Genomic DNA, 27,923 nt, shown 5'->3' with positions numbered 1-27,923 from the left:
AGGAGATGTTGCGTAATGATCACATCGACACGCAGGGGAGCTGCGTTGCATAACAGCAGCAGCAGTAGCAGCCCCAAAGACCAGCGGGATGGGTGTGTGTGTGTGTGTGTAAGGAGGATGGAGCAAAGAAAGCGAGGAGGCAAGGGATGGGCTCTGGGAATTGAGAGGGGAGGAGGAAGGTGGGGAGCAAGGAGAGGAAAGGATCAGGCAGTGGTGAGGATGGAGGGGAAAAGGGTGCTGAGGAGCAAGAGGGAGGGAGGGAGGGAGGGAGGGAGGAGCAGTGGGTGAAAGGAGAATGGGAGGAGATGGAGGCAAACAAGATGGCTAGGGGATGGACAGAAAGATGGAGAACCCGGGATGCAGAGAAAGACATATGAGCTGAGGGAGGGAGGGAGGGAGAGGAGGGGAGGGGATGCAGCGAGTGGGCATTGAAAACGTGGAGGAGCGCTGAGGAGGAGCCCAGCCATGCATGTTAATGGCACACGACTCCATGTTACTCCACTCAGCACAGCAACCCCAGTACGTTTGCCTCACAGGAGCGAGCCAACCTTACAGCTGGCTGAAAAGACACACGAGCACAGGACAGACAGACGGGCAGGCAGACAGACAGGCAAGCAGACAGAGTGCTGCATGATGAAATGTAAAGTAATATCTGCTGGGATGGGTCCAGCTGAGGTGGGTGGTTTGCAATCTGGCTGCTCACCATTTGAGGATTCCATCTTTGCTTTGAATTATTGATCAAACATCCCTTGAATTTGTTTACTGCAATAAGAAGACGCCGCAATCTCAATCCGAGGCTTTTCACAGGAACACGGGGGATCTACTTCTCATAATCTTTGAGCTGCAATATGTTCAACACAAACACAGTGAGACGTTCAGAGGTTGGAGTGGAGGTGGATAAATCTGCGGCCGAGCTCAAGATTCATCCCGTTTCACAGCTCTGCATGCTCACAAACAATGAGGACGACACAATTAGCTTATTTTCCATGCTTATTTTTGCCAATCTGATTTTATTACAAACTTAAAAAAGAATCTGATACAATAAGAAACCGCAGTAGTAACTCCCCATTCCCGAGGGGGCAGCACAGAAAACAGGTCATTGCATTTCAGTAGTGAAAGATTCATTATACATCTACAGGGTGTACAGATCAGATACAAAATAGGAAAAATAATAAAATACAGGCAGGAAAGAAAGCACTATATTTATACATCATCTGAACTTTTAATTATATCTATTTTTACTCTTAAATGTTAGATTTTACATAGAAAATAAACTTCTTTTATGACAATGAAATATTCCAAAGTGCAAAATAAAACGCACACATCGATATAAGCAAAGGACATCAGAATACAAAAGTCTTGTTTTTCTTCCTCATTAATGTCCGACCCTGATTGTAGAGTTGCCTGCGTTTAGAGCGGATGTGTGGTATGTGTTTGAAACACTGACTGTAAAACATAAAACAGCATTTAGTCTTAAAGATGTGAGGGAAAACCAGCTTTTCCAATAATCATTCACATCCTTAATTCTAGACCTTAGTTCATTTGCGCTGAATAATGTGATACCTGTGAAATATTTTTTTGATTGAATTCATTTTGGACATGCATGAGACTGAAAAGAATCCCTCCAGGACGTATTTTTACGTAGGCCATCTAAACCAGGGTCGGCTAACAACAGATCAGAATCACATTCACAGCACATTCATTTCCTTCATCCCTCCAAACCTGTCATAACACTGTCTTCCTATTGAAGAGATATACTGGATTTTTTTTTTTTTTTCCTAGGGTGCAGAGAGGTAGAAACCCCTTAAATCCTTCAGGGTAATTTAAATTATGGCATTACATTGCACTGGAGAAGGGTGAGCATCTGTGTAAGCAAAGACAGTCTGGGATATGGCTATAGTATCAGTATGGAAAGGACCAGGCTGATGGAGCGAGGATGAAAACAAAGGTGAGAGGGGGCGGGGCGGGGGGGGGGGGGGGGAGTAGTGAGATTAAGTAAATTTAGATGGTAAATATAAAAAATAAGGAGAGTTAAACATGTTTTCAGACAAATCAGAGGAGTGGACAAAGAAAACAGGAGTGTCAGTGGAAAAAAAAAAAAGGAGGGGTGGCCACAGGAAATGCAGTGAATTCATATATAAAGGGAAAATGGACGGTGCACTGAAAAATGAATCTTAAATGTGGAGATTTTTGGTTTCAATGTACTGCCGATGGGAGTAGTGTTGTCAGACTGCCCTGGGAGCACAGAAAAAGTGATATCAGCCATCTTTTCCTACACAAACCCACTGTAAACATTCACTTCTTAAAACTCCAAATCCAAACTGAAGAATGAATACATTTACCCGTCTTATTAGACAAAATGCTGTACAAGGTACAATACACATTCAATACTTTATTCTGTACATCTTTATTTTTGTCTCAGTTTGCATATATTCATGTTATTTTTTGAAAAAATAACTTCAGCATGTAAGAAACTAAACAAAGAATCTGAACATAAGAACTTTTTTTTTTTTTTTTTTTTTTTTTTTTTTATATATACATATTCCTGGACTCGCCATGTCTTATACAAATGTGAGTGATCATTTGCCAAAAGGAAAATATAGAAGTAGTGGAAATAAATTACAAAACAAAAAATTAGAAATCTTTCCCCTTACAATCGTAACATTTACAGAGATGCGCATCTCCTCACCCATCCCCAAAATAAAGAAATAAAACTTGCATGCACATGACAACCTGTCACGTTGCAAACCCAGCGTGAGCACAAATCAAAGGTCCTCGAGCCATCGTCTACAAAACGGCATGGAAAACATTCAACTAAACGGCTGAGAATAAGACTGATTGGCGTCTCCTCGCCACCACAATGCAATGAAATACAAATTTTAGCTCCTCTTTTAATCTCTAAACCATTTCATGACAGCTGAATAAAAGAGCCGAACAGGAGGGGTGTAGTGCTAACGGTGACACACACAGCATCAGTAATAAAGTGCTGGACAGCTGGACACGTGGAGGACGTTACCCTTCCTGTCCTGACTAACCAACGACGACACTGGACCCGGCTGTTAAATACACATTGTTAGAAACATCAGATATCTGACAAGCTATCCCATGAGGTGACAACAAAAAACAGAAATATAAAGAACATTCCTCTTTGTTGACATCGCTGCAGCTGGGAGAGGAGACAGAGCAACCTGAACGGTTTGATTCTGTTTTTTTCTTTGTAGCAGCCGGAGGAGCAGAGATCACGGGAGAATTTCAAGAGGAGGGGAGAGAGAATGGTGTGAGCCTTTGGCTTCAATACCATTTAAGCTCACCACAAACGTGCTCTGGGTTTTAAAGTGCCGCTTTCTAAGCCAATACACCCTGGAGGGCACAGAGGCAACAACCCTCGAGCCGCTTTGCTCTCTCACCATCATTTCCTTCGGTCTTCCCATCTCCCTTCCCCTCTTCTCCATGCAGAGGAAAACCTCTCCTTCATAGTCAAAGTCATGCTAAGCCATTTATCACAATCCCTACTGCTTAGCTGCTGTGTCCCCTCCCCCTCACCTCCTTCTCCGCCTGTTCACCTTCACGCACACACACACACAGCTGACTGGAACTGCGTGTACGTGCACATATTAAAGCGTGTAGTGTGTGCATGTTTTTTTCCAAATTTAAATACACGTGTGAAGCCATAATTTCCATCCTTGCACGTACAACTGAGGCATCAGCACATGGTTACTGTTTTAAAATTCAAAAACTCGTTTGTCTTTCACATTTACTCCGACCTTCACAGCTGCAATTTCCCCTGACAGGTACAATACATTCGACTACATCGCTCTCTTACCCCCCCCCCCCTTCTCTTACTGCATTTAAACACTGCTCATGCTCTCATTCCAGCTGACGATAACCTCCATTCAATATGCATCAACAACAGAGTCGAGTTGTGCGTTTCAAAAAGGTAATGCGGGGGGGGGGGGGGGGGGGGGGGGGGGTTGACTTGCAAACAGTGAGTCTCTCCACCACACTGAGCCACAACTAAAACAGAACAACACACACAGAGACAGCAGAGCCCCCCCCCCGTGCCCCCTCCTGTATTTGTGGCAAGTAGGGCAGAGCAGATTGCAGAGCAAAGTGCTGAGTTTCCTACAGCCATCGTTCCCTGCAGGACTTGGCAAAGTCCTTTTTCACAGCATGACAGTGCAGTGCAAAACGGAGCTGTACCAGAACCGAGTCCATTAGACTTCAAGTCAACAGAAAACAACAACAACAAAAAAAGAGAAGAAGTCTCTCACATTAACATTCAATGCAAAATAATAAACAGAAGCGATTGGCAACGACTAAAGGTAGAAAGAAAGCAACCCCCCTTCCCTCCCCCCCACCCCAAACTCCTGTCAAAGCCAACACAGAATGTGACAGGTAACAGCGATGGATGCGGGGAGGGTGGGTGGGTGGGTGGGTTTACAGATATACAAAAACAAGTCACATGAAATATTCAGTGGACGTGGTATTTTAAATCTTTGTAGTAAAACTAATTCTTAACATGTATTAGTATTAGAACAATTTGTTAGAAAAACTGAAAATATCTGGAGCTTCACTGTCCTACGTCCAACTCCTCCTACGACGATTCTTCTCAGTACAAATGAAGGCTTAGTTGGCCAGCACCACAGGCTGGAAGGACTGGCTGGGATATTGCAGGTTGTAGCTTCCTAAACCCTCGACGAATGGGGGCTTCTCCATGTAAGAGATCCCTCCGTTGCTCCCAATGATGCCCACGCTCTGGGCGGGAGGGCTGGAGAAGGGGTCAAAGGACGGATGGGTGTTGACCGTGTGCGGGGGTTGGAAGGGGCTTGCGTGAGGCTGCATGGGCTGGGTGTCAGCGTCGAAGTAAAGGGCGCCCGGCGATCCTGGGTACACAAACTCTTTGGCGTTGGGCGAGAGCTGGCTGGGGACGGGACCTCCGAGGGAGTGCAAGGAGAGAGACAGGGGCTTGTGCTTGAGCAGCTCTGGTGCGGAGATGTTGGTGGGAGAGCGGGAGACCATCCTCTGGGAAGGCGGCACAATGACGCCAGAGCCGGCTGCCGACCCGGCGGCGCTGCACTTCTTCATTTTGGTGGAGCCGAATTTAGTGGCGGCGAAGCTGGCGGTGGTGAAGGTGATGGGTTGTGGACGGGCGGTGGGAAGGGTGGAGGACGGCTGCTGAGTGGAGAGGTAGGGCAGCCCGCCGTTTGGGGGAGATGGGGTGGAGGTGTTGGAGGAGTGGACCCCAGGGTCGGTGGGTGGGCTGGAGCTGGGGTAGCTGAAGAGCCCGGAGCAGGGCGGGGCCGACAGAGGTGTGGGAGAGCTGGAGAGGGACGGCATGCGGGCAGGAGATGCCTGGCTCCCAATGGGTACAAACACTTGAGCATCTGGGTTGAAGCCGAGGCTCTTGGCCTCCTCCACCTCCGCATCTCCTTTGCCCTCTCTGATTAGCCCCTCCGCCCTCTCGCTCTCACACCCGAGGCCCGGCGGGTCCTCCAGGTAGAGCACCTTCACCGCCCCCTTCTCTCCAATCTGGTAGGACACTTCGTAAGGGTCGATCCACACACTCAGCTCTGCAGGAACATTTGCGCGCACTTCCTCCGTGTCCAGTCCGCTTCTCTTGGCAGCGAGCTCCACCACGGGGTCCCTCTCCGCTCCCAGGTGAATGCAGCGGAAGGCAGAACCCCTGAGAGGAGCCTCGGGGTACCAGTGACCCTCAAAACGAGACACCAGTATCCTCTCCAGCTCCTCACCAAACAGGTCAGCTCGACGCCGAGGCAGCTTGTTGTACAGGTAGGACACGATGAAGTTGAGGGCGACCTTCACTTCCAGATGCATGGCTGCACCGGGTCGCCGCCGTTGTGGGGGACTAAGTGTTAAAGACGACGGTGCTCAGAGTGAGGCAATGCAGCTGTAACAACTTGTTTTGTTCCCTCTGGCTTATTGTAAAGTGTATGATTCTTTTAGTGTCACCATGGTAAAGGCACCTTGAAGGCAGAGGCAGCAGGTTGCAGGCTGTTTTTGTCGTGTTTTCAGGTCCCAACTGTGAAGACAGAAGAAAACAGTAATTTTATCTGACGAGAACATGAGGAATTTGTTGTTCTTATTCTCTTATCTAGAGAGTACATCACACTGATGTTTCCTGGACACAGATGCCGTGGTTTGTACGGGGTACACATTCTGCCAACCGAATGAACAGGCTCTTTGAGTTAATAATTTGATCTTTTATGCAAGTATTTTTTACAGTTTTGGTTCAATCTTGGTTGCACTGTAGTTAAGAATGTCAGATGGTTTATTACTCACAGTGGAACTTGTGTACTACGGATATCTGCGAGTTCTTTGAACAAAAGAAAACAAAGACAAAAACACCCCCATTCAAGCTGTATCACAATAAAGAAATGCTACCAATTGTTTTGGTCACAATAAACTTCAATTCCAGTGCAATAGTTTAGTAAATGAGCCACACTTTAGCATCCATACAAGTCTTAGCTTTGAGGAAAGAAAGACACACACACACACACACACACACACACACACACACACACACACACAAGTGTCACCAACTTGTGTACTGACCTGTGAGAGCATTTCAAATAAGATGGGAGACACACATGCCAGCAGGAATCCTATTAAATTGCATAGAAAATATTACAGTGTAGAAGTTTTGATGCGTGAATGTCAGTTTCATGCTGTGCGTGTTATGAGGTAAATAAAACTACACAAATGTGAATCTTAGTCAGAAACAAGCTATTATGAATGCACAGTTTTAGATTTGGGGTTTAATCAAGTGCAGCATTCACTGATGGATGTAACAGATGCTGCGTTGTGAGCTTCATAAATCCTGTATAATCTGAATCCGATCCCAGGAAGTGCTTCTTGCTTAATGCTTGAACACAGTCACAGTCCATCCGTCGCCGTGCGGGCTCAAACCCAATGAAAGATCACATACAAAACAAACGCAACACAACGCTCACTGAGGAGGAAGTGTAAAATGGCAGGACAGTTAGCCAACTCCACAGAACACAGTTTCCCAGCATGCAGTGCACACAATAACCCCCTCCCCTCTCTCCTTCAGTCTCACACATACACGCACACAAAAACAATTCCCTCACATTCACTTCCCTGCCAGATGGGGATTCGGCAGCCAAGATTAGAAAGACGCCTCCGATTAAAGACAATTCTAATGTTATTACAGATAAAGCTGCACAGGCGGGATGCAGGGCTGCAGGAGTTCAAGATGAGATTTACATTTTCTTTCGCATGCAAGAGGGTGACATTGAAGGATAAGATGGGGCCTGGTTAGAATGAGGCTATAAATAGGGCCCCATTTTGCATCATCTGTGGTGCAAATGCCTCTCCACCACCTTAATTAAAAATGAGTTACAGTGGCATTGGAGAAGCAGCCAGCAGGTCCATCACCTGCGACGGCCAGCATCCCTGAGAAGCCTGAGTGCACAAACAGCTAAGCTACCAACTGCAATTCCTCTTATTATAAAAAGGGGAGATACACAAAATCCAATGTCATCCAATGACATTAGAGGAGCAGCCCAGTTCATATGTGCAGATTTGCTGCTTCAGGAGTGTACTTGAAAATCATGAACAGCTTGCATTGTCAATTTAAGATAAAAAAAAAAAAGAAAAAAAAAAAAACAACAACATTTAATCTTCAATGTTCATAAATCCCCTCACAGTGTTCCTGTGCTCCTCCTGCAGATTCAAATGAGCTGCTTTTATTTTTGCGGGCCTGTTGTTGCGGGTCAGACCACCAGCAGGATCTAGGGTGCTATTTTTGTTTACATGGGACTCATTATGAGAGCAGTGGGTGCTGCTAAACATCCACAGCAATGTAGGTTTCAACTGTTAAACAGCAGAGACACAGAAAACATAAGCTGCGGTGGATACAGGACAGCAAAACCCCTTTTGAAATATTATAATTGAGGGTGACAGCAACATTTAGAGGCCTGCCCGAAGGCAGGGATTGTTGTGATTTGTCCTTTTGTCCCTCACTGCAGTTTTCTCCCAACAGAACTTACAATTGTTTGCATCTTATGCACATGTATATCTGATTGGAAATGCTGGTAAATGTGCAAGAAGGTAGGTCAGACTGTAACAAATATATATACACACGTCGTCCATGTTTGCATACGAGGACAAGCTCAAAGAAAGGCAGCAGGATCTACCTGGGTTATTAATGCCATATGTCAGTCAAAAGGCACTGGAGCAGAGAGGACACTGGTTTGGCTTACATGCAAAAGGAGAATCCCTCCTTGCCAAACGGTCGCTGTAAATTAAATTATAAAGGCTAATTAAGTGGTGAGCATCCCATCGACCAAGTGAGCCGTGAAGAAGACTCCCCGACAAAAACAACAAAAGAAACAGCAGCTGAGCAGGCGTCCAGAGGGGCACCTCAGCTGATATACATATAGGCTACATATATAACGGACTTGAACAAAAACAAAACCTGTCTGCATCGGTGGCTGAAAGCAGCACAGCCATTCATTACAGTCAGCGCATTTGATGGATTGCCCAAAGCTGCTGGGGAGAACAACAGCAGCACACGGCAACATGCCCATGTCAATTACCTACATCTTAATGCCATACAAATAAAATCATCTCATGCACCCGCTGGCAGTTAATTACTCACCTATCGGTTCTGATGCCCCAGCTCCACTCGTACTCCTCTTTTAATTCCCTTGAGATGTCTCTGATTTCAAGGCGGATGTGTCGACTCACTGCTCACCAGTATTTTCACCTTGGCTTTATTTTGTCTACAGCTGTCCAAATTCTCAGATGGTTAAAGGGTCTTCCGCTTTGTCTCCAGCTGACACTTTGCATGGAGGGTCTACTGAAACTTTACTGTTTGACAACCCGGCGTATTTATACAGTGTGACTCGCCCACACCCCCGTGATGGCAGGGACTACTTTCTTCACATTATAATAGGGGCTGCTTTAATATTATTGTTTTATTTTGACGGTATTTGCGCATCTGTCCTCCTGCTGGTAAATCAATGATGCTATCCTAATGTTTTGGATCAATTTTAATGTTAATCCACGTATTGATTTTTAATGAAAAAGAAAAAGGAACATGACATTTCTTACTTTCAAGACATGATGCGTAACAGTCTTTCGCAAAAAAAGAGGCGAAACCAAAAACACAGAAAATATGAACCTTTTTTTCCTCATATAAAATCCTAAATTACCTACAAGTCTCTAGTTTATGTGGCGGAGAGATATTTGTAGTTTCCCATCGTGCTGAGTAATTTACTAAAAATATAAGCGGTGATAGCAACAGAGTCTCTATTGGCTGAGATGGGGGAGGACCCGCAGGTTATTGGGCTTCTGCAGCTAAAGCAACTTGACTTTTAACAGGGGCTTATGGGAAATGATGTTCCAAACGCTAAACGAGTTGCAGTTCACAGTGAAATAATTAGTTTGTGTTACTTTTAGTTTTTTTTTTAAATCAGCTTTTTGTTAGTTTTGTTTTTCATTTCCACAATTATAAAGCTGTCTTCACTCGAGGATCAGATATCTACAGCACTCGAATGGACACAAATGAATCAAAACCATTGGGTACCAATACTGTCTGATGAAGCATGCTAAATTAGAGTTAAGCATTTTCATTTCTTAATTTCATATATATGGAATTTTCACATGTTCTCCCATAAAGGTACCCTTAAACAACATTCATTCCTGGCATGTAATTGTGAGTTAATATTTGGCATCAAAAGGCATTCGAAAGTAGATTTCCCTTTTTCTGGAAGCATAATGTAAGTATTATGTGATGGAGCCTATCTAAAAGAACCTAAGGGAAACAGAAAAAGTGAGCATTAAAAATGCAAAGCATGTATATTTTTGTAAATTATAGCCTATAATATTAGGCTATATGTGATATTGGTGTAGTACCAATAGAACAAGCCATCAAGACTTTTTAGTTGAATTTTACTTTATTTACTGTAGATTAACTTTTACTTTAGAAAAGTACCAATAATAATATTTCAAAAGGAAAAGATTTGAACAGAATGGCCCTCGTCAGAGTGTCGATTTAGGATTATTATTTTTGATCTGGGACTATGTAAACAGAATGTTGTATATGTTAAAAATATCCTGACTATTTTTGATATACCCAACTGTTTAAGATAATGTTAGGTAGACTAATTTCAGAGAGCATCATATTTTCTATGTTTTGAAAGCCATTATACATTTTAGAGTAAAGTAAAAGATTTTTCTCTGTAACATAGTGGAGCAGCAGAAAATGAAACCATTTGATTAAAATGAAGCAGTCAATCAGCAGTTGATCATTCCAAGTTAAGGCTATTCATGTGAGGAAATTATAGCCTAATATATAGCTAAAGTATCTCAAGGTGTTAAGTTAATAGCAAAGGAGTAACCTCCTCTCAAGGTTAGGTTAGGTTAGGTTAGGTTAGGTAGTTACTTTATTAATCCCCGAGGGGAATTTTTTTTTCGCTACAGCAGCATACAGGAAGCAATAGATAATAATAGAATAATAGAAAGCAATAAAATAGCAGTAAAATAGCAGTAAAAATATAAAATGCACAGTATATACAGTACAGTATATATCTATATATATTATATACAAACAACCAAGAACACAGACAACAGTGTCAATGGAGTTAATAGAAGAATGGAAAGAACATTAATATGCAACATGAACAAAAATATGTTTTTTTGTTTTTGTTTATATATATATTTTATTTTTAATTTTTTAATTTTTTTTTAAATCGACTTCAAACGGACTCCTGGCTGCTTCAGCGGGTGACGTCACATCAGGGCGACAGTCATCTTGAGATAACAAAATACAAAATGGCGTCGTATTGCTTGACTGTCACCAGACTGCGGGTAAGATAACGGTATTTCACTTTTACAGAGCCGGTGAGAGCCCCGCTAACGTCCAGTACACACGGGACAACCGAGACCTCCGCCGTGTGGTGCAGCCGCGTTCGCTTTATTGCTGACCCGCAGCGGATAAGCGCAGAGGAGAAGTGCGCACTTGGCGCCGCCCGTCAGGTCACCGTGTGTCCCCGTTTGACTCCTGACGGCGACGCGCTGTAACGACTCAAAACAACGTTTCATCTAACAGCAGCCGACATTAAAGATTTATAGTTCAACGTTTAATCAAGTTTAGTCAACTATATTGTCTGTAAACGGGCCTAGACATCCTGGTGTTCACAAGGTGATCGCAAGGTTACGGAGTTTTCTTATTGCGCACTTTGTTGCCGGTCACTCGTGACAGCTGCGTGTTTCTGTCCTCTGCTGCATGTTGATCAAACGTAATAATATATCTTCTTTTTTTTAGATCAACACAGAGCTTTCGAGAAGCTTTTGTTTCCTAAAAGACGCATTAATTTGATGAATGATGGCATGATGTCATTTTTTTTTTAATCAAGTGAATTTATGGTGCAGTATATCGATATTACATCAAGAAGACTAGATTCATTTCTACTGTAATTTTTTTTTTTTACGTAAAATGCAGCTCATGGTTTCTTACAGGCAAAAAAACAACAACAACGTATTTAATAAGATAAAATAGTTACCAAACCAAGTTAGCAATGATTAAAAACAGTCTTGGGATAAAAAAAATAAATAAAACTCTTGTAATGGTAAATAGAAGTTTCAAATAAAAACATTAATGTTAAAAAAAAAAGATGAAAACAAATTACTCAAAATCAAGATTATAAAAAAACAGTTTTGAGCTGGTTTTTTTTTAAACTATCAACAGAAGTTCTTGATGTAATCTTTTGAACTTACCAGACTTTTGTATCTGTTCTACTAATGACTTTTTCCCACTTAAGTCATTTAATCTGCATCACTGATGATTAATTATATAAAAAAATTTCATTGTGTAAATATTTTGTGAAAGCACCAACAGTCATCCATACAATACTGTTTCAATATCTCATCATCTATATATCATATCATCTATTTCTGTTGACGAAATACTTAATTACGACCAAAGTAATGTCATACAGGTCATTTTTTCATCACTAAAAGTTTTTTTTTTTTTTTAGCTGTAAGAATAAAGTTTTCAAGCAACTTTTCCACTGATGTTGGTGTGTTGTTGCTGGTCTTTCATACAATTGGCACATAAACCAATGGTTCACTTTAATGTGTACACCAGCTATCATGTTAATCATTTGATCACAGAAGATGATCCAAGTGCAACATGTCAATACGCATGTTTTTTTTCTAGAAACTGAATCAAGCAAATTGGTTTGCAAACAAAAAAGTCCTATAACAGTTTACTTTGCTGGCAGTGGCTAAATACCTTCACAAAAATAAACAAAAAAACTTTAAAAACACAAAGCAGTGTACTGAGTGACTAAAGTTTCACATCAGTCACATATTGAGTTTCTGACAGAATTTTAATGCATTATTTGTAGCCTTTATATTATGTATGTCATTTGTTTAGGTCCAATGCTAATTCAGGAGATATTTCTACTATGAAGTCATCGTTCTGATTTAAAGTTAGTGATTGTGACGCCTGCGACCAGAAAAGAGGGTTCTTCTTTTGTCTTTCTGTCAGCTGCACTTTTACTGCTGCTGCTCCTCATGAAAGATAATGTTTTAACTAGCCTGCTTTAGTCCCAGGTCATGTGTTCCCAAGCCCTTCATGATTGAATTGCCTCTCTTTCCTTAACATAGTTATTATCTAACTTTAAACTTTATGTGCTGCTCCTAAGCTGTACAATAACCCATGTTTATGGTGAGATTCTCTGAATCATCCTCTGTTTCCTCTGGTCCAGCTGGCCCTTGGAACCGGGGTGAGACGGTTTCAATTCTTTAGAGCCATCAGCGTCAAGGACAAGGTGCCCATGAGCCGCTTCGAGCCCGGCTCCAGCATTAATTATGAGAAGATGCACGAGAACATCAGCATTGTACGCAAGAGGTCAGCAGTGTAATTTCTCAGTAACACACATGCACAGAGTCCTTGTCGATTCCAGTTTGGTTCATGAGGAACGTGTGATGTTTAACACAGTAAACCTTGTGACATTTACAGTATTGACGTGTCAGGGCCAGTGAGTTCCAGCAGCTAACCTTGGATGACTTGGTGTCCCCCTCTTACTGAGCGGACCTCATTGTCTATCTGTTAAATGGCTGTTAAAGTAACAAGTGTTGGCTGTAATGAGAGTTACTTCTAATGTTCAGGACTTGTCAGTAGGTGAATAAAGTATTTTCCAAAAGTGTGACGCAAAGCGATGTAGTTGCAAGAATATTGGTATGGAAGTTTTTGAAGATTCACAGTCATCGAGGTCATCATCTATCTGAAGACAGCTGGACTTGCTTGTATAGATATTAGAAATTAGATTTATTGGACCAAATGGATCAAATGGAAGCGCGAGATTCAGATGTTTAACTGGTAGCAAGCACGTACACTGTTCATCAAATGGAAACGGCAGGAGGGAAAACCTGTATCCGCTGCTATTAACATCCAGTGTCTAACACACGGTGTAATGTTAACCCTGCTTTTCTAACAATCCACCTCACCAGGCTCAACCGGCCTCTCACTCTGTCGGAGAAGATTGTCTACGGTCACCTGGATGATCCGGCAGGGCAGGAGATCGACCGCGGCCGCACTTACCTGCGCCTGCGTCCCGACCGCGTGGCCATGCAGGATGCCACAGCTCAGATGGCAATGCTTCAGTTCATCAGCAGCGGTCTGCCCAAGGTTGCGGTGCCCTCCACCATCCACTGTGATCACCTGATCGAGGCTCAGATCGGAGGGGCTGAGGACCTGCAGAGGGCCAAGGTGAGGATTTACACAGGGAAAATAGATGGAGTATGTCAATCTGTGTATTTATATCTGTCTATCTGTCCCACATATATCTGTCTATCTGTCTATCCACTGTTGGCAAGCCACCAGTGCTGCTCTCGAAGTTGCCCTCCTGGCTTTCTGCTCAGTCTATCACGACGGTTCATCAGTGAATACAACAAAAAACCCACATTTGTATTTTCGCTGATGATTTTGCACTGCAGTTGCATTTTAACACACATTTATTATTTTGAACCAAGAGTATCACATATCGTCTGGAACTAAGCTGTTACAATTTATAATTTGGTTTATTTTGTTTTATCGTTGAGGTAAAGTCAGACACATGGAAGAACATCACGGGATTGCTTGGAGAGCATTTGGTTCTCAGTCAGCAGAGATTTCTCTATGGACGCAGTACAATATGTACCAATGTCTGGTTCAACATCTGATGGTCTGATCAAATTATTGGGCTCTCCACATGCCTGGAGGCCAAAATGAATAACAGCATTAGTATCAAGTGCGACAGACAAGTTTGTTCTTTTACGGTGAAAGTGATTTGTCTTCAGGAGAAGCCTCAACTATTCTCAAATTACTCTTAACACAGGACATGAACGAGGAGGTGTACAACTTTCTGGCAACTGCTGGAGCAAAATATGGAGTTGGCTTCTGGAAACCAGGCTCAGGAATCATCCATCAGGTACAGCACACTAATTTATTATGATGCAATAAGTGTCTTTTATACGGCTCAAAAATATGTTTTGCTTATTTCACAAGTAACTTTTGATGTTTTTGGGGAAAAAACAGGAAAGACTCAAATTAATATTAACACCAGGGTATTTTTTATGTCTCGTAAAACATCTGCAGGGGATCTTTAATAAATTATTGTTTGTGAACTTGCACATTAACTACCGTCTGCTGTGAATCAGCATGCAGCTATTAGAGGGTGTTTTTGCACGAGCAGTTAATGTTACATCTTGTTCCAAAAAAGGCAATTCTTTGAAATGTATGAAGAGTGTGACTGACTACAAATGTCCTTTTCCTTGGGCAGATCATCCTGGAGAATTATGCCTATCCTGGAGTGATGCTCATTGGTACGGACTCCCACACGCCCAATGGTGGTGGCCTGGGCTCCATCTGTATTGGAGTGGGCGGAGCTGACGCTGTGGATGTCATGGCTGGAATCCCTTGGGAGCTCAAGTGCCCCAAAGTGAGTTCCATCTGGTATCCTGTAAATGTATTTGATTCATTAAATTATGACTGCCTCTGTTTTGTTTTCCAGTTTGTTCAAGCCTTTGTCTTTTTCCCTCAGGTGATAGGCGTGAGGTTGACGGGAACCCTGTCTGGCTGGACTTCTCCGAAAGACGTCATCCTGAAGGTGGCCGGCATCCTGACTGTGAAAGGTGGCACGGGGGCCATTGTGGAGTATCATGGACCTGGAGTTGACTCAATATCCTGCACTGGTAAGGATGAGATACACCACAAGTAATGAAAGAAGAATGACACATCCATATACCATATTTTGCATGATTATATGATGGTTTTTGGTTTTAAATTTACTCTTTTGTTAAAATGACACATTTCAGGAATGGCCACTATCTGTAACATGGGCGCTGAGATTGGAGCCACTACATCTATTTTCCCTTACAACCACCGTATGAAGACGTACCTGGAGAAAACTGGTCGTGGAGGTCCGTCTGATGTCTCTTACTGTCTGTCTCTATATTTCCTGTTTATTCACTGCCTCTTACCTGCGTGTTTCTTGGTCACTCCTCCCTCAGAGATTGCCTCTGTGGCCGATGAGTTCCAAGATGACTTGGTCCCAGATAAGGGCTGTGAATACGACCAGCTCGTTGAGATCAACCTGAGCGAGGTGAGTTAAGACATGTACAGATATCATTAGGAATCACCGAAGAGCCAAATTTTCTTCATGTGTATGTTGCGTAAAAGCTGCTGCTACCTTGTGTCATCCAGTTGCATAAATATGCCAACATATATATTCAACAAATCTAGATCTTTTTAGTGTAAATAGATCATCTTGTTCTTTTTCAGGCAGGTCATTTGACTTCATTCAAGTAAATATCACTTGCCTTTCCTACATCTTTAAGCATCTTTGTCTTTATTTAAATTAAGTAGATACATTAAACATGTCTGTAAAATATCCGGTTCAAAGCTATAAAAGCTTTCTTTTAAGCAGCATGACTTGAAACTAGAATTATTAGATCAGATGTAGACTTCAAGACTACATTCAGTTGGCAATAAATGTAACTTGACTTCTGTGGTGGCTGTGACTCAGATGTGATGTGATGTGATGTGATGTATGTGTGTGTGTGTGTGTGTGTGGGGGGGGGGGGGGGGCCCTTGGTCTTCCTATTTCAAAATTTGGCCACCTTATTTCAATTAACTACTTCTACTACTCCTTTTAAATTATTAGTTTATTCTCTTCTTCCTTGGCCTTATTTATATACCTAATGTACAGGAAGTCTCATCTCGATCAATTTGATCTAAAAACCATCATTGTTTACCTATTTCTTATTAGTTTTTCTTATTTCTAGACTGGAACCAGCTTATTTTACATTTCTTGTCAAGTAAAATCTAGTTATCTCACTACATGGGCAGATAATGTTACGAGTATAAAGTCATCATCACCTCAAATTCAGTGTTTTTTTCTTGTTTTTTTTCTTGTGTTTTTTTTTTCTTGTATGTTTTTTTCATGACGGCTAAACCTGTTTTTTTTGTGCTTCGTTCCATTTAATCTGCCTCCATGTGTAACAGTTGAAGCCCCACATCAACGGACCGTTCACCCCCGACCTGGCCCACCTTGTGTCTGACATCGGGGCCATAGCTAAGAAGAGCGGCTGGCCACTGGAGGTTAAAGTGGGTCAGTATTTGTCACACAGATGTATTACCTTACAGTTTTTAAATATTTGTAATGCTTTGTCCATTGAAATTAGATATTTCTTGCTTTGTTCCTACTCACTGTATTATTGACCAGATCAGATCACATCATCATGTCGCTGGCGACCCTGAGCACTGAATGGAATATGATCCCGGTCACTGATAGGATGAGAATTAGTGTGATTCTCAAGACTTGCTTGACTTTTGTGTCTTCTCTTTGATGAAACTTTTCTCATTTCATATGCGAGTTGTGTTATTAAAAATGAATGAACTGTAACTTGTACTCTCCCTCACTTCAGTTCTCCTCTTACAAACACACAAACAGGTCTGATCGGCAGCTGCACCAACTCAAGCTACGAGGACATGGGCAGAGCGGCCTCTCTGGCCAAGCAGGCTCTGGATAAAGGTCTGAAGTGCAAGGCCCAGTTCACCGTTACCCCTGGATCAGAACAAATCCGCGCCACCATCGAAAGAGATGGATATGTGAGTGAGAATCTCTTTAACACAGACTGGAAGTTAGGAAGCACCCACAGCGTTTTGGCAGTTTGTCCACGTCTTTTCTCAGGGTTTTATTTTCCATTTGAATTTTGTGCAGGTGTGTGCCTGAGAAAGTTGTTGAAAATAATCTCTTAAAATTCACGTTGTCCCTCTTTCAGGCCAAGATCCTGAGTGATGTTGGCGGTATCGTGCTCGCCAATGCTTGTGGACCCTGCATCGGACAGTGGGACAGGTATGCGCCTCATTTGTTCGAGACATTTTATCCTAAATGTACCACCAGCAGCTGATTAGTGTGATTTGCAAACACTTGGGTGAAATAACTCAACAGCTGCTTGCCAGCTGACATTTTGATTTTACGAGAGTATTTTTGGTGGCCAGTGTTTGATTTCTTAAACAACTTGAAAAGTGTCTCATTAAAATGTTCTTTCAAAAGTAATGACTGAATTTGCATTAAAAGTAGGGGGACATTTTTTGTCCCAGAGGAAGTATGTTATTATTTATAGTCAGACTTTCTCTTTTACTCCAACTGAAACACATTTTCCAACTTCACACAAGAAATATCAGCATAAAGAGTCTGATAAATTGTTGCCAGAAATCCTCCCATTATGGACTGATCATCTTTGCTTGCACCAATCATAGAGCAAAATGACAGATTCACATGCAATCTCATTCAAATTACTTTGAAATTTGTTGAGCACAATAATGCTTTCCATAGAATAAACAATAAATATAATATATAACTATAAAACAAATTTTCACGACCTCATTACATTCAAACATTTACATATTGTTCGATGTAATGAGCGTTGCAGCCACTGAGGACCACAAGCTTGGCTTTAGATTTGCATTAATTAAACCGCTCTCTGTGTTTTGACTCTACAGGAATGATGTGAAAAAAGGAGAGAAGAATACTATCGTCACATCTTTCAACAGGAACTTCACTGGCAGGAATGATGCTAACCCAGCTACTCATGCTTTTGTCACCTCTCCTGAGGTAAGAAGTACCGCAGGCTAAATGTCAAGCAAAATACAAGACCAAAGATTCCAAATTACACCGACTTCAATACACGAATCACAGTATCTCCTATACACACCATAGTGAGCGTGTATCAGTGGAGGACTTTACTATAAAATCCTCAATTCTGTTTGTCTTTGTCGCTTTTATGTCTGCATATCCTCTGACTCCTAATGTTTAACATGGAGATCTAAATGGTATTTACTCTTTCTGTTGGCCTGTTATGCAGATTGTCACTGCGATGGCCCTTGCCGGGACCCTCAACTTCAACCCTGAGACCGACTACCTGACTGCTCCCAATGGAGAGAAGTTCAAGCTGGAGCCGCCCACCGGTGACGAGCTGCCCTCCAGAGACTTCGACCCGGGCCAGGACACCTACCAGCACCCCCCCACTGAGGGCACCTCAGTCAGGGTGATTTCTCTTTTCACATACGGGATCCAATTTCAGCAGTGCTAATGAGAAAATTGTTTTTTTTGTTGTTGTTTGTGTGTTTAATCTTGAAGTTGTATGACTCACTTTCTTTTAGAAATACACACTGAAGAAGCCTAACGTCTCACCCTGAATTGATGTTTTGCAGGTAGATGTAAGCCCCTCCAGTAACCGTCTGCAGCTGCTGGAGCCATTCGACAAGTGGCATGGAAAAGACCTGGAGGACATGAAGGTCCTCATCAAGGTGAGCAGGAAATGGAAGGAGAGTTGCGGTGGATGAGCAGCAGAGGGAGGAGGATATAACTCAAACTGCATGAATCGCAGTCTTAAAAAGTATCTTTTAAAAAGGTTGTTGTCACTGAGTGAGCAAAAGAACCAGCAGGGAGACAATACAGTCAGATTGATCTGAGTTTTACATGCCTGCTAATAATCCCAAGTCACAATAGGCTGTATTTGCTGACATTTTTAAAGGTTACTGTGAGTGTAGTGACTGTAAGGTGCAACCACTGAGCGTTATGTTGAGCTGCGCTGTATGTTTAGATGCACTGTGTGTTCCAGTAGGAGGCTGTGCTGGTGTTGACGTCATAAGTAGTGCCGAGCTCTGTTTGGGGGATTCACGCCGGCTGGACGCTGACTGCCTTGAGGTGGGTGATATTATGGGCAGCGAGTAGCTGTCTGGTGGCGGCCTGGCTGAGGTTTGGATGTTGTGTAAAAAGCTGATTGTATTGTGCATATGTTTATACTGTGAAAGTGCAGGAACGTGGTGAGACTCACTTGGGTTGGCAGCTCTAGGGGAAGCTCTGAGACTGGTATGTGTTGATGTATTGTTTGGGTTGTTGAGTGTTTTTATTCTTCTGATGTTTCGATGAGGGACCTGGAGTCCTGTTACTGGTTTTAACAACATTAACTCTGAGTTTGGGTGAGTGACGTGTGTTTTAGCACTTCATGTGTTGATACAAATAAAACATGCCTTTTGTAAGGTAATTCATGGGTATTTCCATTTGCAGGAGGGACTAACATTCAATAACTTTGAAATTTGGTGGTGTGAGCAGGGTGTTTATTCGACAAGTTACATTACATTACATTTAGCTGACACTTTTATCCAAAGCGACTTACACCACACCGATGGTACACCATCCGGAGCAATTTTAGGGTTGAGTGTCTTGCTCAAGGACACTTAGGCATGTGGACAGGAGGAGCTGGGGATCGAACCCCCCAACCTTCTGATTAGTGTGCATCCCACTCTACCGACTGAGCCACAGCCTCAGTTGGTCGTAGGATTATGTTTGTGATTGTGGGACCAGTAGTGAAGGTACACTGTATACCAAACTTTCAACAATAAAGGTCGATAAACTTGCAATGAGTGACCTCCGTGTTGCAGATGATGTCACAGCTCCTGCCGTCTCTCACGTGTGGTCATCTAGGGACAGGCAGCATGCATTTATGCCGACAGAGAGGTGAAATGGAAATGTATGATTATTCAATGTACTTCTGAGGTCTATCACTGCAGACTGTTGACAGTGAGAGGCATGCTGGCAGCTGTCTCATGAATGGGTCCAACAGCGTTTCAGTAAAACCTGCGTCATTCACATGTCTGCAGTCTGAAAGTGGTTTTCCGTTTGCTGAGAGTGTTTTCAGGATATTGTAATTGAAATAGAAGCGAGGATGAGTTCTAAGTTGTTGCCATCTACATTTTAAATGTGGAATCAGGGAGGAGCACTAACAATCCTTGTTGTTAATGTTGGCTCTACAGATGTCCGCTTGAACTCGTGGAGTGGAGTGTTTAAAATGTACCGAAATCTCCATTTGACTTTAACAGTCCTCATTTATCTGAGCAGCTGTGAGTTCAGGTGATGGACTTGCTGGATGAGAACATGTTTGCTGGTAGTGGTATTAAGTTGTGCTTCCCTGATGTTATACAGCTGTCGTAAGCTTCCTCTAAGCCAGCGTGAGGAGACGGCCCACATATTGCAGTTTTTTGCTGCAGAGGAGACGAGGTAGGGACAGTGGTATGCAGTACTCCTGGCTTCTGGGGATTGTGTAGCAGAGAGACGTGACTTTTCAACACAAAGACCTGAAAGACACATATCCTCCCCTGAAACTGAAGAGTGTCTGGGTGTGTTGGACGGTGCTCAGAGGTTTTCTGCTCTTAAACTGGCCATTGTTTACCGTCAGGTGGTGACAGAAGAACATGATGGCGACAGAGTTCGACTCAGCTTTATTTGTATACCGCTCAGCCTGTGCAGTGCACCAGCTACTTTTCAGCACTCTATGAAATACATAAATTATGAAATGCTTCTTCTTACCTTGGCCAAGTCATGTTTTTCTTATTGTCAGCAAATCCCATGAAAAGACCAAACCTCACAATGAATTAGTCTCTCGTAGGCAGCTCTGTGCAGTGCCAGTGCTGCTAAATCATCTAACTGTACCCAAATATCATTCACATGATAGGAGGAAAAAAGGCTGTGGCTTATTCATATTTTTCATAAAAACACAAGCAGCCCTGCCTTTTTGTATGATCCAAATATTCGTAAAGACTTGCCATTTGTAATGTGTAGGTTGCTGCTGTGAAGTTGTTGTTGTTGTTTCCTGTTGTGACAGTGATTCTGAAAAAAGTAAGACTCAGAAAAAAGGCAGGAATGCGGACTGACATAGTCAACCACTTACAGGTTCAAATCTAAATCCTCCATCCAGTGAGTCAGACGAACATTGGGTTTGTCTGTAACAGCCTGATATAGTGTGTTCCTCTGTACCATAAAGCTCCTTTGTTGTCCAAACACATTTGAAAACACATTTTTTTAACCACTCTGTTGCACTAGCCGACATGTTCCTTCATAGCCATGAGCATGACAACTTATTTTACTTCTTTATTTTGAGTCACACAAGCTGTATCCTGCATACATAAATACTCACTTAATAACTAAATATATATTCATCCATGGCTGAAAGGAGACACCAACATATATTAACCTCCAGTTATTTACTCCTGTTTAACTGAAGCCACAGTAAGCAGCTGTTTTAGCGTATTTAAAAGTAAAAACTGGTTTTAAGGTTTTTGTCTTAGATTGAAAAGATTGGGCTTCAGGGCCAAGAGAGAAGCCCGACAAGTAAAAAAGATTGTAAAACGAATCATCAGTTTTGATCTCAGTTTTGAATTTGTTAACAAACTAAACAGTTACATCCTTTAAATGAATAACAGGAATAATTAAGAATGACGATATTAACAGTGAAAAGAATTCTTTGAAAAGGTTTATTGTTTCTGAATTTTAATGACTCGATTCCCTCCGATTTCCCTGTCGTCTGCATGTCTTCCCTACTCTTGCCGCTCTCTTTGCCTCTGCTGCTGCAGGTGAAGGGAAAGTGCACCACTGACCACATCAGTGCCGCCGGGCCGTGGCTGAAGTTCCGCGGTCACCTTGACAACATCTCCAACAATCTGCTGATTGGTGCCATCAACATTGAGAACGACGCCGTCAACAAGGTGAAGAACCAGCTGACAGGAGAGTACGGAGGAGTTCCAGATGTGGCCCGCAACTACAAGGTGAGCTCGACGGGACGGTGGCAGCAGATCATTTGTTATTCAAGGTCTGGGTGATACACGGATTTGAATGGCTCACATATTGTCATGTGACAAAATAAGAACATTACATGGAATTATTTTATTTTTTTATACATATTTGGACAAGTAAACATTAAATTAATGAAGGTGGTACATTTGAACTCAATCAATGAATCAGTTATTCAGGAAGAATTTCAATAGATACAATATTCTTCTGTTCAAAAAGTAAGTACATCCTTGGCCGCAGCAGCAAGTATTGCCCCCTTCAGCAGAAATAACCACTTTTATGAGATTTACTAAATTTCCTACAGTCTCTGACATAAGCTCGCTGAAATTTTTGACCACTCCCGTTGCAAACTTCTTTCAGTTCAAGACGTTTGAGAATTTCCCCCCACAACAGTTCAGTGGTATTCAGATCTGGGCTTTGAGGCCACCCGTAACCCTCCATTTCTTCTTTTTAGCTATTCTTTGGTGGATTTGCTGTCTGCTGCGGATCATTATTCTGTTGAAAGGTTCACTTCCAGTTCACCTTCAGATTTCAGACTGATGGCCTCACATTTCTTTCAAGCGCTCTTTGATATGATTCACAATCCATAGTTGTCAGTGTCAGTTGTCAGCAATCAGGGACTGCAAGCTGCTCATTATTTGAGGCGTCAAAGCAGCGTCAAACCATAACACTACCACCACCGTGCCTCACAACTGGTATGATGTTCTTCTCATGAAAACGCCTCGTTGAATTTAAAGCAATATCTGCATTATGCACTTTGACACCAACAGCTGTGAGTTGTACCTACAGGCCCTGTAATGACACTTTTTGCGACTCCTTTTCACATTAAACTGCCTGCTCTTGAGATGAATTTGCTGGGCAAACTGTCCGTCGTTTGAAATCTGCACCAGTCGTAGAGGATTTTTCTAACAGTAGAACGATTTATTTTAAATTAGCTGGGGATCTTTTTCAATTATTTTTTTTTACATGAAGCTGTTAGCGCTCTTAAACTAAAAGAAAAAGGTGAAATTTGTATTTGTCTTGCATATTTTTCCAGCGAACAACTGGTAAATTTTGTCACCAGGATTTTAAGAGGAGGGGTAGTTTAATTTTCCTTTGATCTTTTTCCGTTGTGTAATCCAGGCCGGTGGCGTGAACTGGGTGGTGGTTGGAGATGAGAACTACGGCGAGGGATCCAGCAGAGAGCACGCTGCCCTGGAGCCGCGACACCTCGGAGGACGCGCCATCATCGTCAAGAGTTTTGCCAGAATCCACGGTCGGTTTCATGGCAAATAAATCTCTCACATTTTCCAGATATTCTGTCTTCCCTTGAGCCATATGCAGTTTTAATATCCCTACAGTCTAACTGAATTCATTTTCTTTATGAAAGGAGGAGGAGGAGACAGGGAAACATGAGCCTGTATTTCTGTGTAACAGATCTGCTCCTGTCAGGCAGAGAGCTCTTCTCCGGTTACCTGATGGAGGTACGAGTCCGTATGTTGTTGCTCCCTCTCATTTTTCTACCACTTTTCATCCACACAGAGACTAACCTGAAGAAGCAGGGCCTGCTGCCTCTGACTTTCGCTGAACCCCACGACTATGACAAAATTCGCCCCGATGACAAGATTTCAATCACTGGCCTGACATCCTTAGCCCCCGGCAAGGTGAGCAAAGTCCCGCACTAATGAAACATTGATCCAAAGGACAGCCTGGTTTTCTTTACGTTGTGTTGAAGGAAGGCTGCATAAATTATTGACACATGACCTTCTTTGCATCCTCCGTCTTCCTCTAGCCCCTGACAGCAGTGATCAAACACGGCGACGGCAGCCAGGAGTCCATCTCTCTGAACCACACCTTCAATGAGACACAGATCGAGTGGTTCAAGGCTGGCTCCGCCCTCAACAGGATGAAGGAGCTCCAGTAACTGGTGAAGAGGAGGGTGGCGGGGTCTGTTGGGGGCCGTTTAGGGGGCCTTCGTGTGGGTTCAGAGATGGAGAGATGTGGACCTAGAGAGGGGCTTTGCAAAGAGGGAGAGACCATGTGAACGGACCAGACGTGGTTCAGGGACAGATGCAGTCAGTGAAAGACAGAACACACACACACACACACACACACACACACACACACACACACACACACACACACACACACACACACACACACACACAAGGTCGCTGCACAGATGAAAAGCGCACACAAACGAGCACTTACTGTACATGCAGAGACAGGGTTTACTGTGAAAGCACTCATGATCGACAGGCAGATGCACTCTAACAAGCGCACATAACTGAAGGTAGTGTGTCTCTGCTACGGGCAGCGGCGCTCATACCGGCAATTTAACATCACATTTGTTCATTCAGTATCACACACAGATGCTCATCTTTCCCACTGAACCGGAAGTGTTTTATTAAACAGTTTCACCAAAGAAGAAAAACACCCTCGTTGACTATCACCTACACTGGATCACATCTACACAAACCCAGAATTAATAAAGTTCGATACAGATAGTATCTAACTGCAGAATCTTCTCCAAGACCAGAAAATTCTCCTTCATCCCTCATTTGTAATGTTTGCCTTCAGTCAGTTTCAAGGGAAACAACACAACAACCTGATGAACATCTTACACCAAATGAACCCACCAACTCGCCCTCTGTTGCTTTCTGATGCCATTACCAGGCTCACTCATTGACTGGAAACAGAATTGGTGAAAAACTCCCATCAGCCCTTGTTCTGTCACCCTGCTCTCACTCAGTTTGAGAGTTTCTATATTCATGCTGATGCCGTTCCACTTTTCATTTCAGATGTAGGCGAACACATGAATCTCTTCACACTTCCTGCTGCTCTTCTTATGTTCGCTCACTCATACGGTGTTTTTGCACAATCTAACACTCCGCCGTGTTAAAACTGTCCTGTGTGGTTGTCCCTCTCCAACTGGGACAGCAACACAGACACAACACACTCTGCTGTGGTGTTAATCTGTGTTTTTTCTTTCCATCTGAGTTTTGTCCTGTGAGTGTGTGTCTGATGCATGATTGTTTTTATCAGGTTAACGGGTGTTTGTCTGTCTCTCTTCGCTCATGCTGCCTCTCCTTTATTGTCACCAGGTCGGCTCAGACTTGGCTCAGTGTAGTACATAAACACAGGAAATGTCCAGAGAAAGTTCTACTTTTATGTCGTAGATATCCTGTTTTTATTAAATCCTCTGTAGCGTCTCAGATCAGGTGACCGTCCAGTTCACACCTTATGTTATTGTGTTTTCAGTTCGCCCTCGTTATCATCTGGACCTGTCAGTGTGTGAAACTTCCTCGTGTTGCTGTATAATTGGGAGATGACAGGGTGTTTGAACTGAATGTTTTTCCAGGTTGAGTTTCAGTACTCCATAGTATGGGAAGGCCTGCTGCCTTCGCTAACAAACGCACAACCTAGTGTCCAGATGCCTGTACACTAGCACTTTGTAGAGTTAGGAAAGTAGTTTTAGGTGTTTTTCTTCATGCAGTATTTTTCTTCTGCAAACATTTTCCTCTTCAGTGTGCACGTGACCCTGTAAGACAGACGCACAACTTCTAATATTCACCGTTAATATTCCAGTTTTTAGACGTATATCCAAGAAGATTTGTGTTATCATTTAGAGTCTTGCCATGATTTGAACTAAGTGGGCACCACTGAAACAGTTTGGGGTTCATGTTTCTGAGGGATGCGGAAGCTAATTTCTGCTGAGTTTTATATGGGATTTACACATGATGCAGAAAGTCTCTAAATTCAACACAGTTCCTGAGGTGAAGCCCTGAGTTTGGACCAGTTTGTAAATGTAAATGTAAATGCCCTTTGTACATAACAAAATAAATGACCATATATTCATATAAATATTCCACATTATATTATTATGATAATATATATATATATATATATAAATGAAGAGAGTGAGTAATATACTGTATGCTGCCTGTCTAACTCAGGGTGTGACCTCTTGTAACACAGAGTGCCCTCTGTGAACTTTATTCAACTGCATTTCCATGCATCAGTGTCACAGACCAGCTGACTCGGGGTTTGTGTGTTAAAATAAAGTGCAGATATCAGAGTGAAGCCGTCTGTTACTGCTTGGCTTTGAGAGTGAAACGGGACCTGTTTTAGGAAGAAGACTTTGTGTATTTTCTTAATTTTGTAGTTTTCTTGAAATTGTTGAGAGGATTTTGAAACTGCAGCAGCCCAACTTTAGGGACCTTTTGGGTATAAATGACTCCATATGGGATTTACTGTTCCTACACTCCACTGCTTAATGCTTTAAAAACGGCCACGTAAGCACTTTTTTAATTTAATTTAATTTAATTTAATTTAATTTAATTTAATTTTAAATTATCATCACTATGACCATAATTATTGAATTACATGCAAAGTTGATTTCCTCCATAATTCACCAGCGTTCACAATGTTTTTAAAACATCTTGGGAACATACTGATTTATTTGATCATCCTCTTTCATTTTTCTTCTGCACATTTAAAACAAAAGATGATGCTTTGTTGTTCACTGGTTCAACCTTTGAGTTTTAAAAGCGCTACTGTAAAGTGACAAACCAGGTGTTGTTTATGAAGGCAGCGTGTGGTGGCGTGCCCGTTGTGTCATTTTGTACTCGGGTGTGCTCTGTTTGGTCGGACTCCCTCCCTGCTGATGTGTTCAGAATCGGTTCTTTGACATGCTTCATTTGTTCAGATGCAGTAAATGAAATATAAACAGATGTTATTTCATAGTTGTGATTCTCCTCACACTCCTGTTTTAGCATTGAAACTTGATTTTGTAAACGTAGACACCTGCACATTTATAGCTTGCTTAATTTAAAAAAAGATGTTGACATTGACAATATGAATAGTAAAATAATAAAGATAAAATTCTAATGGGAATGTTTTTGTGTTTTCATTTGTATCTATCAAGATAAGATGAGGAAGAACTGGACTTATTTAAAGAGCTACTATAAAGTCTGTTGACTTACATTATCTGACACTGATGACATCACATTTATTCCCGTTCAGCCAATAATATTCTTCTGTTTATTCAACAGTGTTCATTATATACAGTCTATAGTCTTGTTATCTACTGGCACTTTCAAAACCCAGATTCTGAAATAATAACCTACTTGCACGTACTGATGTCTGTATATTAAATTCCTGTGGATGCTTCTGTATGAATAGATTCAATTTAAATATATTTAAAATGTCTGATCTTTGCAGTTCAAATGGACAAACTTGTTTTACGAGCACGGGGCAATATACACTGTCTGCTAACCATGTACATCACAGTACCAGGCACAATTATTGTAGTCACAGAGTGACAATATAGTCATAGTTTTTAGTCAGTATATCTTCATATTTATGAACTTGTGTTTTAAATCTGTCTCGTGTTTACAACAGAGTGCTGTGAAGGGCACAGTGAGAGCGATGAACGCTGGCTTTAGAAAAGGTCACTGATGAATGAGTAACTCCTTTTAATGTTTAGTACTAAAGTGAATTATGTGGAGGAACTTAAGAGCACAGTGCACATCCAAATATACTGCATGTCTATGGGCACTGTGTCTTGGAGAGGTTTAGGCAAAATGTGATTTAATTATTTCGTCCATGACAATTATTAAACACTAATAACTTGTGGGAACTTTGTAAAACAAACAAAAATGTATGTGTGCATGCGATGGATGGCTGATAAGGTAAATAATTATATATAGTCTTAATGTCTATTGATATTGTGGAACTATAGCAAACATGGGAGTGACGTCATTGTAAACAAAG

The 27,923-nt window shown here is 42.1% G+C and overlaps 2 protein-coding genes across 2 annotated transcripts; one reads left to right on the top strand and one right to left on the bottom strand.

The window, feature by feature from the left end:
- Nucleotides 1-977: 977 nt before the first annotated feature.
- On the bottom strand, nt 978-8,858 carry LOC138198255 (protein Tob2). Its single transcript, XM_069149571.1, has 2 exons — nt 8,642-8,858; nt 978-6,040 (listed from the first exon to the last, which is right to left on the bottom strand). Exon 2 carries the CDS (start codon nt 5,833-5,835, stop codon nt 4,627-4,629), a length of 1,209 nt encoding a protein of 402 aa, XP_069005672.1. The 5' UTR covers nt 5,836-6,040; nt 8,642-8,858; the 3' UTR covers nt 978-4,626.
- A 1,941-nt stretch (nt 8,859-10,799) lies between these two features.
- Nucleotides 10,800-27,038, top strand: LOC138198254 (aconitate hydratase, mitochondrial-like). The gene is made up of 18 exons (XM_069149570.1): nt 10,800-10,854; nt 12,759-12,901; nt 13,504-13,762; nt 14,370-14,462; nt 14,814-14,972; nt 15,075-15,225; nt 15,349-15,453; nt 15,544-15,635; nt 16,538-16,643; nt 16,986-17,143; nt 17,317-17,390; nt 18,041-18,152; nt 18,403-18,585; nt 18,752-18,847; nt 21,953-22,144; nt 23,292-23,424; nt 23,691-23,812; nt 23,941-27,038. Exons 1-18 carry the CDS (start codon nt 10,819-10,821, stop codon nt 24,070-24,072), a joined length of 2,346 nt encoding a protein of 781 aa, XP_069005671.1. The 5' UTR covers nt 10,800-10,818; the 3' UTR covers nt 24,073-27,038.
- The last annotated feature ends 885 nt before the right edge of the window (nt 27,039-27,923 follow it).

This window comes from Embiotoca jacksoni, unplaced genomic scaffold, assembly GCF_022577435.1.
Source record: "Embiotoca jacksoni isolate LCO1_2020_lvr unplaced genomic scaffold, fEmbJac1.0.p SCAF_15, whole genome shotgun sequence".
NCBI classification, from domain to species: Eukaryota; Metazoa; Chordata; class Actinopteri; family Embiotocidae; genus Embiotoca; species Embiotoca jacksoni.
This window is presented reverse-complemented; position numbering and strand designations above follow the sequence as displayed.

Excerpts from the sequence above, each read along its gene's own strand:
- LOC138198254 (XM_069149570.1), top strand. The coding sequence starts at position 10,819 with ATGGCGTCGTATTGCTTGACTGTCACCAGACTGCGG. Across the intron at positions 15,454-15,543 it reads GGAGAAAACTGGTCGTGGAG|AGATTGCCTCTGTGGCCGAT; the intron begins GTCCGTCTGATG and ends CTCCTCCCTCAG. Across the intron at positions 18,848-21,952 it reads ACATGAAGGTCCTCATCAAG|GTGAAGGGAAAGTGCACCAC; the intron begins GTGAGCAGGAAA and ends CTGCTGCTGCAG.
- LOC138198255 (XM_069149571.1), bottom strand. The coding sequence starts at position 5,835 with ATGCATCTGGAAGTGAAGGTCGCCCTCAACTTCATCGTGTCCTACCTG.